Here is a 20,523-nt window from a genome sequence, read left to right as displayed (position 1 = left end):
AAACAAATTTTTATTATTTCTAGATATGTATTTTTATCATAATTCATAATTTATTATTATTACATTAAATATAAGTTTATATAATTACAATAAATATTAGTTTATATTATTACACGCTACTATGATATGTTGTTTCAAATTTTCAAATATGAACGACCGGCGATTTGAACGTAGAATAGATTTATACTGACTAAAACTCCTTTCCACATCACACGAGGTTACTGGTGCATATTTGAATGACGCGATTTTCCCTGGAGTTAGATTAATATCAATATCTTCTTCTTCATTTTCATATTCACCGTTTATAATTCTATGAATTTTTAATAGTGTTTTAAATCCCTTATTGTTTTTTAGTATAAAATCCATTTTAGTTTTTACCAATTCTGCTGCTCTCCCGTTACATTTATTCAGTTTATCTTTCACATTTAAAATAGTGTTTAAACCTTCGTCAAGGGATAGTGTACTTTTTTCTAGGTTAGTAATAGTTTGGATGAGAAAACAAAAATTACTTTTTAAATATGTCAAATCATTTTGTAAATGTTTGTCTTCAAACAATTCTTTTGATTTTTTAATTGATTCTGCTTCGTCGTCTAAATTTGATATTACAGATTTTATTGAATCAAAATTATTTGAATAGTATTCTACTGCATTTAACCATGTACCCCATCTAGTGATAATTGGTTGAGGTGGTAAAGGTAAATTTGGGAATAGTTCACGTAGTTTGATAATTCGGCTGGGAGCTTTCAAAAATACTTTTTTAATTGACGCTATTAATTTATCAACAGTAGAATATTCATTTCGTAAACATTCGCTAATTCTATGAATCCCATGTGCCAAACATGTTAAATGAATTAAATTAGGGTATAACATAGTCAAGGAATTCGCTGATTGAACCATATATGGCGCGGCGTCAGAAACAAAAAGTAAAACTTCTTCGTACTTCACTCCTGATGGCCATAATAGGTGCATTGCATCATTAAATATTTTGCCAATAGTTTGGAAATTACATTTTTCTAGTTCTTCACACATTAATAGATACGGCTTTGAATAATTGTCTTCGTGGAGGAGACCAACTATGACGTTACAAACATATCGACCGTCAACGTCCGTGGTCTCATCTATTGAAACCCAAATTGGCCCATCACCAATTTCCGAACGAATACGAGAAATAGTATTTTCATAAATTGAAGAAACATAGTTTTTGCGAATTATAGACTGGTCAGGAACACATTTACCAGTATATTTTTCTAAAAAATTTTTAAATGATGGATGACTTAACTTCCATAAAGGTATATCCGATTCTAACATTGCTTGACATAAATCTAGAGGAAAATTCGCTTGTTTATTTTGGTTATCTAATGTATTTTTAATGAACGACTGTTTAGATTTGGCTTTTAAATTAATATTTTTGTTATGCTTGCCTGTATTTAAATGCTGTACCACCTGAAAACGTTTTGTTACGGGCACAGCTTGATCACAAATAATACAATATAATATTTTACCATCTGTTTTAAAAATGTCACTTGAAAATTCTTCTACAAATTGACGTAACTTGGCACTTTCACTTTGAACTTTCGGCATTTTATAAAATTGTTAACTGATACTGTTATTAAAACCACTCAAATTTTAAGTATAAGTGTCCGCACATTTACGCAACACACGTCGTACTAATGAAATTAAATACGTCGTTAAATAATGTGTAGGTAATCCTATCGGTCGTAGATAAGATAAGATTAGATGGGTAATATTTATACTATATATTTACAATTCGACGGATAAACCAAAAACTATCGGTATTATGAAATAAACGCCATTTAAAATTAACAATAATTTATAAAAATTTAAGTTAAAAAAAAAATAAAAAACCTTAAAATCTATAAATATGCAATTATATGCATTGTGTTCAAAATATGCAAAAATATGCAAAAAAAAATTGATTTTATTTAAACGAGAGTAAGCTAAATCGTGGACAAATTTGACAAACAATCGATTTGGACTTAAGGAAAAAACATGCAAATGCATATAAATCCTAGCCCTAGTAATTATTATACATCAATGTTGTGTATCGTTTAATATTTCTGTTTTGTAATTTTTTTTATAATTTTGATAGATTAGGTCCAGAAGTTAAGAAAATAAATCAATACAGTATTTTAGCTTGCATGACATTATAACGGTATCAATTAAGTAAAAGTTAAAGCGAGTCGAATGATTTTAAATTTAAAATTAATTTAAAATCGCTTAATTTTCTCGTTGTAACTGGGACCAAAACATAAAAATAACAATATTTCTAATATTCAATTTTATATAAAATATAAAAAAAATTCTTTATTCAAACTTAAAATTAAATATAAAATGTAAAAATTGATAGTAAAATTACACATTCGTCAAAAACAGGAAACAAATATTTTATCAGAATAAAAATTTAAATAAATATTGAGGCCTTTGAAGAGTGCATATTTGTGCTTAGTGAATACATTATGTAATGCACACGGAGTGCAAACCATAATTTAAATACAAAATAATAAACATTGCTTCTTAAAGACGAATTCCTTGGTTGCGAGAGCGTACGAAGTTTAAAAGTTCATCACTATCTTCGCATACAAATGGTTTCAAATGGTGACATGCAACGTCGTGCCATTTCACTCCGTCTTGGTAGAAGTTATTCAATATAGCTAAACAGGATTCATCGTTGCCCTATAAATAACAGAACATTTATAATTATATATTTATCGCGTGAAAAGATAACATCAGAAGTTTCTAAGCCTACCTACCAACTTTAACATTATTTATAAAATTATAACTGTAATAATGATTTGATATGTATGCACCTTGCATTAATCAGGTATAAAATACGATTTCGTATGTAATGATCATGTAATTAGGATATAATTGCGTTAATTTTGTTTTTTCCAATTTTAATGACTTGTTGCAACACTATAATTAATTAATAATTTAAGGAGTTTCATAAATATCCGTTCTAACCAGCATGGTTAGCGTTTAACGATTATATTTTAGCTACTAAGTAAAAATAAAAACATTTTGAAAAATAGCCTTATTGAGCTAAGACATTCGTTTTTCCCTTGAAATCCGTTTGATGCGAAATATTAAGAATTTTTTATAAACATGAAAATCGTCGAAAACTCTAATCGAATTATTTGAGCTGTTCAATAACTTCGACCGTAAATATTCGATGCAGATACCTCAATATTGTTACACTGTACAAAAAAAACTTTAATGCGCGTACTTGTGGTGCTTCTCTGTTGTCCGGTTGTGCTTGGCCGAAGCCTCCGGTGTTACTCCAGTCGCCGGAATTACGTTGAGTAGTCGGTCCAATTTTCGCTCCAGAACCAGACCAGAACCAACCATTAACATTAGCGGGCACTAAATCAGGACGGTCGCATCCGTTGAAGTTGCATTTTCGTCCCGATGTCCAAATGTATCTGATGTTTCCTGTGAAATTTAAAAGCATTAAAATATTGGATTTTTGTGTTTATTTATTTATATTTTAATAGTGTCGTTTGATAATAAAATAAATAATAATCGACCGCACCCTTTTGGGAGTGTAATAATGCACAGAGTCTATTTACAGAAAAACATAATCAAAGGACAGTATTGTTACGATGTTGTACGCGCATTTATTATGAGATTTTTCTCCGCTCAGAACCCAATGAGTTCAATATTCAGCTAACGACGTTTTACCTCTAGATATTCTTTGTTTAACGAACTCGTTTTCTTGCGGAGTCTCTAAGCTCACTGCGTCCATGCAGTGTCTTCGGCAAATGTTTCTGGCGTCCAGCCAGTCCACCTCTAAACTTTTTGTTGGAGCGTGTTCCCAACTGAAGAAGTATGAATGCGTAACTCCGCGGGCATCTCGGTACGTGGCATGACGAATTCCTGGACAAAAAACGTATTTATTTCAAATAATCACAATTAACAACATGCTGCTTGATATTGTTGACATTCCAATCACCAATACACTAAACACAATTAAATCTGTGTACAATTAAAACGTTATTTTAAACATAACCTACGATGTTATTACCGGATAATGCAATTGATTTATCGAACGCGTGTTTATCAGAGTCGGAATAATCGTACAGCATTTCAAAATATTGTCGTTTTGAATTTATAATTTTAAAAATGTTTATATTTCATAATTCCAACAACTACTTCGTACGTACATTTAACTGTACATTGTTTTAACTATTCGAAAATTTTCGTTAGTATTTTATTTCAGTCAATCAATAAATGTAGATTAGATTAAAAGTAATTTTTCTTGTTTAAATCGTGTACAAAAATATGCAATGAGGTTCTATGGACGAAGTACTTTTTGGAAAAAATTGTATCTGTTATTTTTAATTATTTTTCACAAAAGTCTGATCGGCTTGACCCGGGTTTCGTTTCCAAAAACAATATTAATGAAGGTATTTATTATAAAAACCTTCATATAACCTTCAGCATACGGACATAATATTATGTTTATCGATTATTTCCTACACGTACCGTATTCCACATACATTTTTTAAAAAAAACTGACTTATTTAAAACTATTTTATTATACTTTACAAGTAAAATCGTATCAAATGTATTAAAAAATCCTTAGAAAATAAAAACAATGAAAACTTTTTTCAATGATTTTATGATTATACATTTTATTTTACGATTTTATTTATTTACTCCTAATAAAATAAAATACGCGAAATTATAAGACAAATAGTAAATATAAAACTACCGTTAATTAATTATGAACTAGTTACTAGTAAACTCAAAAATAGCGTGCAAAAGACATCATTAACTGAAACGTTCATTAGATTGCACTTAGATTGATCGATATTATAATTATTTCAATGCCTGGTTGAAACCTGACAGCCATTTAAGGTTATATATTTTATAACCTGGCCCGTTTATACGAAAAACGACTCGTTTACGCAAAATAGCCGATACTCTTAATATTATTATCAACCATTCTACCCGTCTCGCGACAATCATGACGAAAATATGTCTGCGCGATGATTCGTGATTATTATTAGTATTCTGATATTTATTTATTAATATTTGTATATTTGTGAGTATATGTGTTGCATTATTATTATTAAATAAATTCATATTGTAACTTAATAAAAAATGTTGCGAAATACGGTACGGGAGGAATCGGATTGCGTATGCTGCTTATCAGCGGTACCTTTTTCGACCGTTTTCACATGATAGCGTACGTTATTTTTGTGCAACGCTCTCACGCCAAAAGGAATTAATAAGAATATGGCTCTATCTAATATTAAACGAATAAAACTTCTATAAAAATGTATGATCAATAGAAAGTGGATTTTTAGGTTTCTACATATTTTTATTGGCTTTATGCAAATTTACAAGGATAAATTAATAAAGACGATATTATAATATAACGATTTTATCTATCATAGAGTTTGTAGAAAAGCATTTATTTTGCATATTTTAGCATATTTTGGATATTGGAAAATTTCTAGCCTATTTTTCATATTTTTGAATATATTCATTTATTGTTCATAAAAAAGCATATTTTATTAATTTCTCGAGTTATGATTTTTCTAGGAAAAAAAAATTTGATTATTATATTTATATTCCTATACATGGAACTGTTACCTATTTTTTCCATTTAAATAATTTATCTTTTACCAAGTAATGGTGCATACAAGTAGTTCATTGTTTTTATTTAACTATTTTGTTTTTTATATATAATTTGATTATATTTTTTCTCCTATGTATGAACTGTTTTAAATTTTTATATTTAAATAATTTACCTGTTACCAAAGGAATGGCCCAAAACAGTAATTTATTGTTTTTATTGAACTATTTAAGAAAAAAAAATCTTATTATCACATATTTACAAGTTTAAGGAATATTGAGAGATTATTTTATGGTTTTTTTAGAACATATTAGCATCATATTTTAAGCTTTCAAGAACCTAAAAATCTGCTCTTTAATGATCAGCGTAAAAATGATAAAAGTCTATTTACCAAGAAATGTATTGAATTATTATTTTTGCATTAATAATAATTATTTTATAACTAGTATTATGTTATTTTTATTAAGTATAATATGTAGTGTGTAGTGGATTTGTATTTGTTACTGATAGATAAACCGGTATTAAAGTAATTTTAACTAATTTTAATTATATTATTTTGTAAACTCATTCTACGTAGGTACCAATTATGGTTAAAATAAACGAAACTTTTTCAAAACGTATAATGAACTTTCAAAAAAAGTAACAATGTATTATTATAAATTTGGCAACAATTTGGCAAATGCAATCATGTCATTTTACGGATATCCATTGTTATAAAGCAAAAATACGCAATCGTATTTTTAAAAAGGTAAATCGTACGCAATCGGGTTCTACCCATCACTACACTGCCGCACACCGCAACATCCTTTTGTTACCTACTAAGCAACATATAGCCGAACTGAGTTTGTAAAAACCTTTCGAAAGACTTAAAATATTTTTGTTTCTGTTCACACTCGTTAATTTAAAAATATGTGAATAGAATTAATGCAATCACATTTTGTTTATTTTTTATTTGTTTATGTACGATAATAACTTACTGCTCGAACAGCTACGTGGATCGGGCAAAGCTAATCTTCTTTGCGCTACAACTATCGTCAAACCGAGGACTAACAGGAGTATTTCTTTAATCATCTTAATCTGTAAAAATAGAACGAGATTAAGATCAATGCAATATACAACTTTATAATCTTGTAATAATTAATAAAATAACGTTATAACTAATGTATAGTATCTATATACATATATTATACTTTATACTGCTTTCTGCGTGGCTCAACGCTGTTTTTTCTTTTACCATACATTTAAAATTACCAGTATTTCTATATTCCTAACCGTAAATTCAATGTAGGAAAAAATTTTTTTTTTCACTTGTAAACACATTTCGAATGAAAATATTAAAGGATCTAAAAATAATGATTAAGTACATTATTTCATTTCTTGAAAAAATAAAAAAATTATTCCTTCGAATAAAACCATATGTAATTCACAAAGGAAATAAACTAATATCCATTTTGTAGTGTACAATATTACTATCAATTTGAAATTTATAAAAATCGGGTGAAAAATTTCCGATTTTCCATAAGGTTATTTTGTTTTCGTTTTCATGACTGATTTTGTACATACCAAAGTTTCAAATTTTTTTTTCGACCAACCATTTGAGTTTAAACGGTTTTGGATACTACTAAAATTTCAGGGATACATAAAATATTGGTTTTCTTCCGATTTACAAATACAAACGTTTTAATTTTGAACACCTCATTAGTATTTGCATTTCCACCGTTATACTTATACGTTAGAATATTTATATATGAATTATATATGAATCGTACATAAGAGTCGATCGTCTAATATTTGTAACCAGTATATATGTTGAGTATACTTGAATAATAAAAATATTGTTTTTAAAATTGATACGTTATTTTTATTCTATTACAGCGGACTTGTAAACAATTTCACAGAAAGGTCACGGAAAGATCAATTGGTCACACAACAATGCATTTCTCCAAAGTAATTGTAGTAAGAATCATACGTGTATACGAATTTTTTTTTTTGTATTTCAACCTATACTACATGCTTAAAAATAATTACGTTAATTTTACTTAAGTTAATTACTCAATTTAATTAAAAAAAGAAAATTTAATTTCAATTGAAATGTTACAAAAAAAAAAAAAACCTGACGATTTCATACCACAACAATACTAATGCTGTATTGTTGCATATCATGTAAAAATATAATAAAGGGAATTAACTAATATGTGTAAATCAAAAATATCACAATAATAAATAAATAATGAATAAAGTGAACAGAACAGGTACTCTATCAGACACACATATACCCTCTGTTGATTTCACGTATTGTACGAGTATGTATAGAACACTATTAGACGATTGGAAATTATTAAATAAACATTTTGAAATCATTCTTTATTCCTATATATTTAACGTATAGTACTTTTACATTTTTATCAAACCGTATTTTTGGTATTTTCAATTTAAATCAAAATAAATTGGTATTGCATAACAGCTATTTGAATTGATCGAGAAAAATTAATTGGATAACTGTCGAGAAAAAAAAAAAATGTTAAAAACACGGGTTTTGCTATCAATTGTATACATGTTATCATTGTCTAAGAATTATAACCAATACAAAATTATTATGATCAATAATACAATTTAATAGAAACGAATATAATTACCTAAGGTTCTATAACCTTAAAGTTGTGACAATTATCCAACACAATGGGATCGGGCGACGACGATTGTTTTTTCAGAGAACACGAAGCCGATGCCTTACTTCCTTCCGCCCAAGTGTTCTATATCTAAGTATGCGTTAATTGTCCGACTAGGGTCCCAACGCGTAAAATTGAATTCGATCGCGTACGTTGCAACGAAATAAAGAACTAAATAATGAGGTGTCTTGAAAACGTACGATGTTGAAAAACACAACGGCACGATCGTTTTACATTTGTTCGGTTGAAAGCGAAAAACTCTAATAGCGCGTGCTTACTAGGCTGTTCGGTTCGGGGCGCCCGTTCGACGGGATGGATTTTTTCGTAGCGTTGATCGAATGTTGTGCGAAAAAAAATGAAAATATTTTAAAACCTAAACGAAAACTTGCACGGCAACGACTCCGAACCGAAATGGTAATACGCGGTCGGACGGTCCGGTAACACATGGGTACCTACCGACGGGTACACGGCCTCCGAGCGACAACAAATAGTTCGATTACCGAAGAAAGCATGGAGTAGAAACCGTTTCACAACCGCGCACACGGTTTCCACCGAGGTCCGGCGCACGTATTCGAACCGCGGCCGCATCACGACCGTCCCGCGGTGAACGCCGGCAGTGTTGTTCCTTGCTCCGTTTCGATCCGTTTCAAACGTCATCGGTTTCCACACACTTTTATTTACGTAATCCGACGTCGACGTTGCGGTAACGTAGACGATGACCCGCGACTCGAGGGTTCAAACCCGACACGAATCCGTTATTGCCAGCGCGCGCGTTCATCGTCATTGTTTACGCGCAACGTTCCGTCGGACGAGTGCGTTGCCCGACCAGCGCTGGGGCATCGTAAATAATGAACGCGAACGGAACGACGTCTCGCAAAAGGTCGTACAAGAGTTCAACGGATAACCCGTCGCGACGACCGTACCCGCGATACAATAACCGCGCGTGGACGTCGCACGACGAAACGCAAGTCGTGGGAAATGAAAAAAAAAAAAAAAGAAAAAAAGTGGTCGGTACGTATACGTGTAAATTCCTAACGGTTTGGCTTACTGACACAGAAACCGTCTAATTGGAATGTGACCGATTAAAGAGCGCGTGTGTAGGTATTTTCCGCGCGCGTGTGTGCGCTACACACGAAAATGCATTATTGTACGTTGCGTTTTACCAGTTGAAAATTATCGATTTATACGTTTATACTTTTCGTATACATGTACGCGCCACGTGTGTGTGTTCTGGGAATTGATCGTGAAAACTGTACCGGTTTCGGGTAATAACAATAATTAGTAGAGGTACCTCAATTCGTCGTTGATTTCTCTTTGCTACGTTTGACGTTGATTAAGGTACACACTTCTACCGTTGGCAATACACGTTTCTCTTATAAATAAATGATAATGATACTTGTAAGAGAAAATGCGAATGGATATATATATGTGTGTGTGTGTGTGTGTGTGTGTGTGTGTGTGTGTACATACGAAATAATCAGTTGAATATTTACTACTATCTTGTATTGAATGATAAAATATCTAACTTTCTATTGAGTTGTGGAGCCTGGACGGAATATAAAGAATATTTTCGTACATGAAACAATGAATTTCGAGTTTTGTTTGACATTTCATTCGACTTCTTGTCAAATGTTGTAACAGTGATTCAAAGTCACATCACGTAACAGATAAAAGCCCAAATATTAGTCCGCCATCTTGAAAGGGTTATATAATTATCCCAGGTAGAAAAAAAATGATAGTATTATTTCCGTATCGTTTACATACACTGTTTATCAAGAGTTTTGTAAACAAACCATAAAATGTAATGTTTTGTTTTGTAACCTAACTAAAAAATTGAATGGCTCGTCAGAAAATATAATTAGCCGACTAAAGACGTTTACTTCTGTTTACTGGTGATTTTTATGGTATTTTCCACGTGCTTTTTTACTATTAATTACGATTGTTGTGAAAACTTTTTTTGGTAATAAACTAATAAACTTAAATAGATTAAAAATGCAATTTTTAAATTATTTTTATATCAGGTATACGAGTATGTAGATTATATATCCAAATATATAGTTGATCTATGTTTGGTATTACATAAAATGTCAGACCAAAATAAATTATTCCCTTTTAAATACATTTTTTTCTAGAAAAAACTGTTGCCTCTTTAATTTTTCATATTGTAAAAACAATTAATATAATTGACTTCGTTGCTCCGTTGGTTTTAATTAGTTGAATGATATTATATTCTAAGTATTACAGAATAACAGCAACTATAATTGACATAAAAAATAAATATTAATTTTGTTTTTTGAAAAACTTTTTATTTTTGAATTATTTGTATGGACGAGCTACAAATTAGGTCTATTTTCAATACAATTTTTTGGCTAATGTTGGAAAAATAAAATCCTTTTCATTAATGATCAATTATATGATATACTGTGAAATGCAATTAATAAATATTGTATACCAGTGTATTTATTGAATTTAAAATATTTCATATTACATTTTAGGTCTACACTAATAAGCACTTATAATATGACAGACCATATTTTTGGGCGGCCTAAAGTGCCTTTGTATTTTCTTATCAGTTTCCATTCTGTTTTAAGCATTCTATGGTTTCATTTCTTAATGAATTAACTTAAACCGAAAAGAATCGGTAATGAATATAGGGTGTGTACAAATTTTTTTCAGAGATTTGGGTAAGCTTTTTTGTTGTAGGTACTCATTTCATTCATGACAAAAATAAAACCAATCGTTATTCACAAAATTTTAAATAATATTACATTTTGATTTATTAACAATTAAATTATTTAAATTTGTATTTTTATTTTTATAGGGAGTTGATTTATCCATTCCATATAACATACACATTTAATGTATAAATTATAGGTTATAAATATATATATATATATATATATATATATATATATATATATATATATTAAATAGTAATAGAAGAATAATTGTTATAATAATAATTATCACTCAATATACAGTCTGTATTATGAAATAATGTCTACTCTTAAAAAAAAGTTGTAGCTTGACAAAGTCTTTGTTGAATATAATCTATTTTTATACAACGACGGTACAATGATATTAATACAAAATAATGATCAGTGAAAGTGTTTTTTTTTTTTTTTGTTATGTATTTTCATCATCTTTCTCTTGTAATAATGATTATTTGTAGTTATTATATATAGTACCTATATATATTACAGGACAAGTAATACTGTTACTGTTACGCGAAAAATACACTTAAATTGTTCGTTCATGATAAAATATGTTTTGTTATTTATTTAAAAAAAAAATTATTAAGTCGTGTACTGCGACAAGTGATCACTCGTGAAAAATAATACAACTCTGGAATCATTAACATCGTAACACCGAGTTCCTTATACACACTTAATGTTTGTCTTGAAACGAACCACATAGAAACACATCTAAATTTTAAACCAACATCATTATAACTTATCAGTGTTATCACTTTTTTCTATATCAAGTGTTTTCTAGGTGTCAACATGTAATCATCACGATTAAAACATTAAAATAATTCCCGTAGTTGAACAATGCTCAAAATACCAATTAAATAGAAACTCGAACTTCTAAGTATATTTTGACTGAGGCTTAACATCTGCAAATAACTCATTGAAAATATTTCATTAGTAAAATTAAAGAAGTATAGTTATTGGTATGTCGTACGACAACAAATTAATTGTTGACAAATAAATGAGTGTAAGAGGAATTTTAATTATTATGTTTAAGAAGACAACGTGACTGTAAAAAAAAAAATAAATGATGTACTCGTATACACCTCAACGAAAAGTAAATATTTGACTATTCAACATTTTGTTTCTATTACTATACTCTTTTAGTTCGTAACACTACAGTAATATTTATTTGTATACAGAATCTCATTAAGTCAAAACTGTACGTATTTATTGTAGTTTAAGTATATGATTTTCGATATCTACTAATTTTCTTTCAACCGAAAAATACAATATTTATTAACGTTTTTTTATTTTTCATTCATACTATTTTCAACAACAAAATAATTAATTTAAACTAAATCTAGTTGTAAATAATAATGTACCTACGTAAACATAGAAACACATGTTTCACATAGCTCTGTAATAATAAAAGTTTTGAATTTAAATTGATATTTATAAGAGTACAATTCATGATTTTTATTTATAAGACTCAAACTAAAGTAAGGTACTAATTTCTTTTTCCCTATTTTACTATATCTGAAAAGTATTAATAATTATGTAAGTATTACAGACATATTTTTCGATGAATGCGTAAAAATTAAGCAGTCGTGTACATAACTTTTCATAAAATAAGTAACTTTAAGTTGTAAAACTTGATGTTTTTGTATAAGAATTTTATACTGATTAGAAATTATTGATATACAATATTAATATGTAAATACAAATATAACGAATATAATATGATATATTTTGATATGCAATTATACATCTTAAATTCTTACCATGCGTGTGTCCACAAAATGTTGTAATACCTCAAAAAATAATCCCTTAACATACGATAAATTTAATTATGTTAAACAAATAAAAATTAAAATAATATTCTTATTTTTGTTTAAATACACGATGGTGTAGATGTAGAATTGTAAGTGACATATGTAAAATTCATACTTTTATGTACTTTAATGTATTGAAATCTTTAATATGACAACATATACTGTATATGTAATTACTGTATATTACATTACTGTATATGTCACAGTATTTTTTAAGTATAATTTAACTATCGTGGACTCGATATCTTATTGTAATTTGAACTTCTGTTATTAAATTTGTAAAAATGAAATTGAGAATTTAGTTTTATCCAACACTCTAACTTTATTAATTTAATTATGAAGTTATTTTACTATTAAAATACACATGAATATCAAACAAAACCGTGAAGATCAGCACCTTAAAAAAAACTTATTTTATACTAAATCCAATATTTTAAAATTTAATTCAAACCTTTGTTGTGTTTTAACTGAACTCATGAGTATAGAACAGTTATTTAGAATTCTAAAGCAATTCAGAAATTTTAAACTAATAATAAAATACTTCATATTTTACTCTTAAAGAAATAATAATAATCTATATTTGTCAAAAAATGCTTGAAATTATTAAAAAATTAATTTTTTCACATAAATTTGTAAGTATTTCATGTTTCATTTATCAACACTTAGAGATATGGTTTCTCTCTATGGTTTCAATTCACGTATTTATTTGCAGCTATATTCTATCCTTATCTACTATCCGCTTTCCTTTTCATTTCTACAGATGAGTTGCATCCTTGGTATTTTATGTTGAATATATTCTAATCTTGGTTTTCCTTATGGTTCTTTCTCTCTACGCTTCCTTATATAAGCAATGTTTTCTCATAATAACTTCTCTTCTATTATTCTTTTAAATACCTATACATTGGTCACTTTATCCATCCAACTTATCCTTAACATTTTTCTATAACACCAAATTTTAAACTACTCTATCCTTTTTTCGTTCTACCGGTGATATTGTCCCGGTTTCACACCCATCAAAAGCTTTACTAGAGATACTAGCACCACTAAATAAAAATTCAAAAGACACTCGATTCCGGAAAAGTACCATTCATTCACAAAATCAGCAAGACCATGAAATTAATAAAATAGTTTTCATGTTAATGGTCAATAGTAAATAATTTACTGTAATTATTACAGTATTTTCAAGTAATTCAAAAAAATATCTCAATCAGATTGTAATATAATTAATAATATAATATAAAAGGTATATTATATAATATAATTAGTTTTTAACTTATATAGTACTTTACACATATAATAAACCTTATAATTTAAAGGATTTGTTCAACGAAAAACTGTTTCAGTACTAAATTATGTATGATATAATATATGTACGATCGGGTCGTGATTAATATAAGAAGTATTGCAGTGAAATGTTAATGGTGAATACAAACAGTAATACTCTGTGTAAAAAAACAAAACAAAAACTGATTTGTAATCCGATTTCTAAAATTTCTAATGAAATCGTTGAAATCTCTATCCATTGTACTTAAAATTACGGTCAACCTTCTTAGATCCTATGTACATAAGTTGAATAATTCGCATACATTAAACTTAGTGTTGAAACGTTTAATGGATTTTATACTGTTTGGCAGTAACATGACATCGTGAATAAGCTGTTGGCAACGTATTAAAAATGACATTAAATATCATATGTTTTTTATACTATAAATTAATATTTTCACATAAATTAATCAAATACTACTTTAATGTTAAATTTATCACTATGTATGTGAAATCATTATTAACCTACATAAAACAGTTATTTCTATTACTCATAAAAAAACAAAATGTGAGATTTGAAAATCGTTGATTTTTATTGCATATCCAATGAAATATTTAAATTTATAATCGTTTTTTTTCTTCTGGGGTTTTTCTCCAATGAAAATTTGACAAGTATAATAAACTAATTATTAGCAGATAGCATTTAAAAAATGTTAATTTCGTGGTACAATTTTTAAACATCTATGAGTTTTTACATGCATGTAACCGAACTAAATTTGATTACAATCCTTCGGCAAAAGTTTAAAAACGTGATAGTTTTTTGAATTTTTTTTTTTTTTTTTTAAGATATTAAATTCTTAATGTGATTTTAAAACACATTGTTTTATTGACATCACTTTATTATTCTTATAAACGGTAAAAAAAAATGTTTACTTTTTATTTTTGAAGTTGACATAGGTTCAAAAGATAGGTAGGTTATTAATTTTGTTATATACTCATATTGAACTTTTGATTTGAATATTATAACATAGATATATACATTTATATATCATGTTTAATTTTAAATAAATTTCTACTGAATTGATTGTATATGAACAAGAGTTTATGAGACATAATTATTATTTCTAAAAATAAAGATGAATACTAAACTTCACGGTAATTATAGTACTTAAGTATTTCTTTTTAATTCGGAAACAACTAAAAATATATTTCATCATATGAAGGTTAGGAGGATCATTATTAAATCATGAAATTCATTTAAATCATTTAAAATTTAAAACATTAATTTTTAAAGCTAAATCTTATGAGTGTCACTATAAGTGTGTTAGTGTATGACTTTGGTCAAATGTCCTTAATAATTTATATTTATTATCTGAAATCACATATCGCTAAGTAATTACCATAAATAAATTTAACATGATTGAAAAAAAAATTTGTGATTCAGAACTTAATTTAAAAATTAACCTTTAACATTAAAAATTTAAAAAAACCGATTGCCTTATTTGTAATAATTTATATTTTTTATCATTTTTATAATTAATATATATTTTTAATACAGCCTAGGATTAAAATACATATAACCATATAATTTATTTATGAGAGTTCGGTAGTAGTTTGATTATTATTCATAGTTAAAAATTCTAAATAATCAATAATAACTACGAAAAAATGTTCTATTTTAAATAACTCTAGGTTTTAGAATGCAATAATCAATTTATATAATGATAAAATGTATATGATATATAATAAAATAATATAGGAACTGTGTATTTAATATTTATAAAAATCATAGTATGTCAATATTGTATTAGCAAACGGTTTTATAGTTCAATCTTTGTGGTCGATATTTGGATGAATATATTTCAAAATGTACTCGTATTATGAATGTATCGAATAAAAAAATGACATACCTCATCAGAAGTAGCTCAAACATATTAATTTCTTATTCGTTTCAATTACGACTCATTTTATTATTTTACCGGACACTAAATTATTTTAACGATTAAAACTATACTTATTTTCTGAACATTGTGATTTGTTTAAATTATACGACAGTAAATTAACTTTGTATTAATATCGCTTACATGACGTATCGTTCGTTCTGACTCGAACCTGACCTATGAAACCATAAACACGTACAAACATTGTGCCCTTCACCGCGAAGAAAGCCAAGACAGCATTCCATTGGCGCGTACACAATGAATATAATATAATAAACCAATTGACGAAATTTCTTTACGGATTATTATTTTTGATAAGCATACATAGACACTTCTATAGTTAGCAGGTCATCGCTAGGAAATGAAATCACATATATATGTATAAATATATTTTTTTTCCACATTAAAATATCCCTAGAGGCAAACAGTCGTTAAATAAATTATTACAGTGGTTTTTTTTTTTTTTTTTTACTTTATTCGTAAATATGTTCTGAGTAAAACCATTCGTGTGTACGATCTTTGGTGTATTTCTATTTTTTAATTTAAAAATACTAATACGAAACATTGCCTTGAAGATTTTCACATTGGAAACATACGTGAGTAGCAGATATTAAGCATGCGTTAATAGTAAATAACTAAAAATATTGAGTATGTATTCAAATGTAATCGATAAAGAATAAAATAAATTGTTATTGATGATAATATTACATTTAAACGATATACTGATGGAAAAACTAATTTTATTTATTTATAATTAAATTTTTATTAGAACTATTGGAAAATCGATACTTTTAGTCGTACAAGGTAACAAATGAAATACAAGTATAAAATCTATTATTTTATTATACGTTTACGGGTTTAATTTAAATAACGATTAAAAAAAGGCCACTGTTCATCCTCAATAATTTTTGTGTTTATTATATTTATAAAAGTTGCGTGAACTATTCATTTTCTAGTATAAAATCAATTTATAATAATTAAAATTAATATATTATGGTTAATGGTCCCATAAATAATAATATTTAATAATTAAAATTACAGTACTACACGATTAGAATTAATAAATTTTTGTACAGTCACACATTAAAAAAATAATGAAATTGTTTATGATGTATAACAATTGAAAAATACTGATCAAATAAATTACATTGGAAAACCTTTTTCCATTTTAATACGTATACACAAAAATGTACTTCCCTTGTGAGATTTGTGTCGTCATGTTATTAAATTTATACAAAAATCTAGCTCCTGAAGAATCGGTATTAATTTAATTTTTAACTATAAACATAATTATTTGAATACTGATATTTATACAAGCTGATAGCTAAACTAAGCATAGATTTATAAAAAATTTAAAAAGTAATTAAAATTAAATGTGTTAAATTAATATACAGTTTATAGATTAAAAAATTAAATAGATTAAAACTAAATGTTGAATTAGGATAAATCAACGAATTGTTATTAAAATTGAATATCAATGGATGAATTTATGTCATCGTGTAAGATACATCGTGGTAGATACATGTGTATTAAAAACTATTTCAATTAATCAATGTTATCAAATACCAAAATACATAACTAATACTTATAATAATAACAATATTATCAAAATCACATACAATTTTTTTTTTTGCGCAACGAATTACGAAAAACTACTATAGAATAATAGCCCATCTTTCGTACCTATATTCTGAGAACTATAATTTACAATGCATTTCAACTTAGAGATTTCTCTTGGACAAAAACGTTTTTTTTTTTCAGTAGTATAATTGTTTTATTACTTATAATTATTTAATTTACTTTCTAAAATTCTTTGTTAATACTGTTAAAAACAATTTTTGTATAATCTAAATATTAAAAGTTAAAAGATTATAAAATCAATTAAATAATTAAAAATAACAAAAAGGAAAAATGGTCGGAATTTTAATAATCTCTATTATGATCACTAATAATTAATGGTTGAAAATTATAGAAATCTGCCAACCTATTTCAACATCTTGGATTTGCAGTATAAATGCTAGTTTTTAATTTAATAAGATACTGTTAAAAAATAAATTGCATAATAAATAGATGTTTAGATAAATATAAAATATGAATGACTCTATCAAAAATGAAAGGATTACATTTTTGGTAAAGTTAATGGTATTGTGTATTCAACCATCAATGCATTTGTCTACAATACAATCGCTGGTTAAATTAATTAGTTTGTCGTTTGAACACAGACATTATTATGAAATAATTTATTACCTACATCTAATATAATTAATCTTTAACAAAATTTAAAATTGGAAATAATAACTATAATGCCGTGAGTTGAGTTGGTTGGCCTGGTTTGTAACCGAGAAAATTTCGGTGAGCGGTCAAAAACGATCAAAATACAACTACCAAAATAGATAATAAGGTTTTAACAAACCACCTCCCTGCCACGTAAACGCAGAGCTCATAGAATTCAACTGGTATTATCGGTACGAAGAAAAATGAATACATATATTTTGTACTATTGAATTATTATTTTTTAAATATAATATTACGATGTGTAAAAAATTATAGAGCTATTAGAAAACATTAAAAATTGTAGATTTTATGATTCGTCAACCGATTTTCGTACTTCTGTGCATTGGTACTACTTAGGTGTTTATATTTGTCAACATATCGCATAAAAAAAAAATGGTTAACTATAATTGGAAACAAGTAAAAAGATAAGTTGTTTTGAATAATGTTTAATACTTCATAAGCTGAAATAAAATATCAATACATTTTTAACGATGTAATATTAATTGTATACGTTTATAAATCTATAGTTTTCATTATATTTGATAACCTAATGAATAATAAATAATACTTTTACGAAACAGACAAATATAAAATTAATTCTGGCTTCTCTTAAATGCATTTAAACGATCAAATATTACATGTATTTATCTTTTATACTCTGTTTACATTACTCATTGGATAAAATCATATGATTTGCTATTAATATCATGTGAAATATTTACTTGAAATAAATCATTTTTATTAAAAGTTCGAGAAAATACTCGTGAAGTAGATAAACTGAATGACTTATAGATAACATATAAAGGACAATAAAGGTTCGTTTATTATATCATTTTATTTTAATTTCTTCATCATTAACATGTAACAGTTTGTTAAAAAAATAAAACCTTTTTTCAAATATCAAATACAGTTAAAATATTAAAAAAATCAAAATATTTGTATTATTTTAAGCATGTAAATAGTTTAATAAAAAAATCTTTTTTTATTTTATCATTTCTAAATTTTTCCTCAAAATGGTTGGTGATTCTAAATTGATAAAAATTAACGTGCTTGCATGGTTAACAATGCAGATAACAAAAAACTATAGCAGTATCTTATTTGAAATATGGTCGGTATGTCAAAAATATCAATTATGTCCATCTATAGATTCACTTATACTTCTGCCATTGGTGTAAACTAGACCAACGTCTATGTAAGAAAACTCAATAAGATATCGGACTCAATGAACATTTTAGGAATTTTCATAAATTTTTAATTTTGGGGTGCAATATAGCTTATACTAAAACAAACAATGAAATAACAAACTATAATGTTACCCATGGTTTGAAATTGCATACTTTAACTATATTCAACACAAATTTCGATTATTTTATACATTTGAAACAAATTGTAGCGAAAAACATACATACATTGAAATCAAAAGTGTTTAAAAGAAAAATCGTAAACGACACCATATTGATTTCTACTAAGAAATGTTTACGGCTAAATAATGTAACTGAAACTACGAGTTTCGTTGACGTACTAGGAAAATGTATAGCGAAATGAACAGAAGCGGTATAATATCTGTACACGAATAATACGAACACAAACCAATGCAATAGTGTTTACGATAATAATATAAAATGTCTCACCTATGAAGGAATGCGATCTTATAGAGACGAATAGCCGAGAACAACGCGTAAATCACACACCGTCTTCCTGGGTTGAGTCGTGATGTAGTTAAGAGGTACAACTAAACTGGTTGACGGTGTACCAGTGAGTTTATAAGTCTCGTCCTACTTTTACTGAGATATTCTGAACCCTTCCACTGCAAGTAACGGATTTATATCGTAACCTACTTCCAAAGATTCTCTTCCTACCGACTAACTGTATCGTTAATTGTCGGCCACCCCTTCTCTTTTCGACGAGAGTATCAAACAGGATGGCCAAAGCAACATAGAAGATTCCGGTAGTGAAATATGAATCATTTAATCGATTCATCGGTTATCATATTTTACACCACCGAGGTTCTATTATATTTTTATAAAATTGTTTTTCCGTTTCGACGTTTACGAAGTCAAACCTATAAATCAGCCGATTTCGATCGATACAACATCAACGATAAAAATACACACAAGAACTGCAAGATTAATACTGGTTGGTTTTGAAATGTTTTAAAAACGGTTTCACGAATTAATTTCATAATTTTGTACCAATATATTGTTATTATGCTCAATGTAAATTTGAGTAATTATCATTTCGTATAAACAT

General features: G+C 27.4%; 1 protein-coding gene across 1 annotated transcript; it reads right to left on the bottom strand.

The window, feature by feature from the left end:
- Window positions 1-2,360: 2,360 nt before the first annotated feature.
- On the bottom strand, window positions 2,361-20,036 carry LOC112692236. Its single transcript, XM_025566844.1, has 5 exons — window positions 19,905-20,036; window positions 6,580-6,679; window positions 3,700-3,894; window positions 3,245-3,450; window positions 2,361-2,694 (listed from the first exon to the last, which is right to left on the bottom strand). The coding sequence occupies exons 2-5, from the start codon at window positions 6,671-6,673 to the stop codon at window positions 2,536-2,538; spliced, it is 654 nt and encodes a 217-aa protein (XP_025422629.1). The 5' UTR covers window positions 6,674-6,679; window positions 19,905-20,036; the 3' UTR covers window positions 2,361-2,535.
- Between the last annotated feature and the right edge of the window lie 487 nt (window positions 20,037-20,523).

The sequence above is a fragment of the Sipha flava genome, unplaced genomic scaffold (genome assembly GCF_003268045.1).
Source record: "Sipha flava isolate LNK unplaced genomic scaffold, YSA_version1 71_pilon_pilon, whole genome shotgun sequence".
NCBI classification, from domain to species: Eukaryota; Metazoa; Arthropoda; class Insecta; order Hemiptera; family Aphididae; genus Sipha; species Sipha flava.
The sequence above is the reverse complement of the archived record's forward strand: the minus strand, read 5'-3'. Positions and strand labels throughout refer to the sequence as shown.

Excerpts from the sequence above, each read along its gene's own strand:
- LOC112692236 (XM_025566844.1), bottom strand. The coding sequence starts at position 6,673 with ATGATTAAAGAAATACTCCTGTTAGTCCTCGGTTTGACGATAGTTGTA. Across the intron at positions 3,451-3,699 it reads TAAACAAAGAATATCTAGAG|GAAACATCAGATACATTTGG; the intron begins GTAAAACGTCGT and ends TAAATTTCACAG. Across the intron at positions 2,695-3,244 it reads ACAACAGAGAAGCACCACAA|GGCAACGATGAATCCTGTTT; the intron begins GTACGCGCATTA and ends TGTTATTTATAG.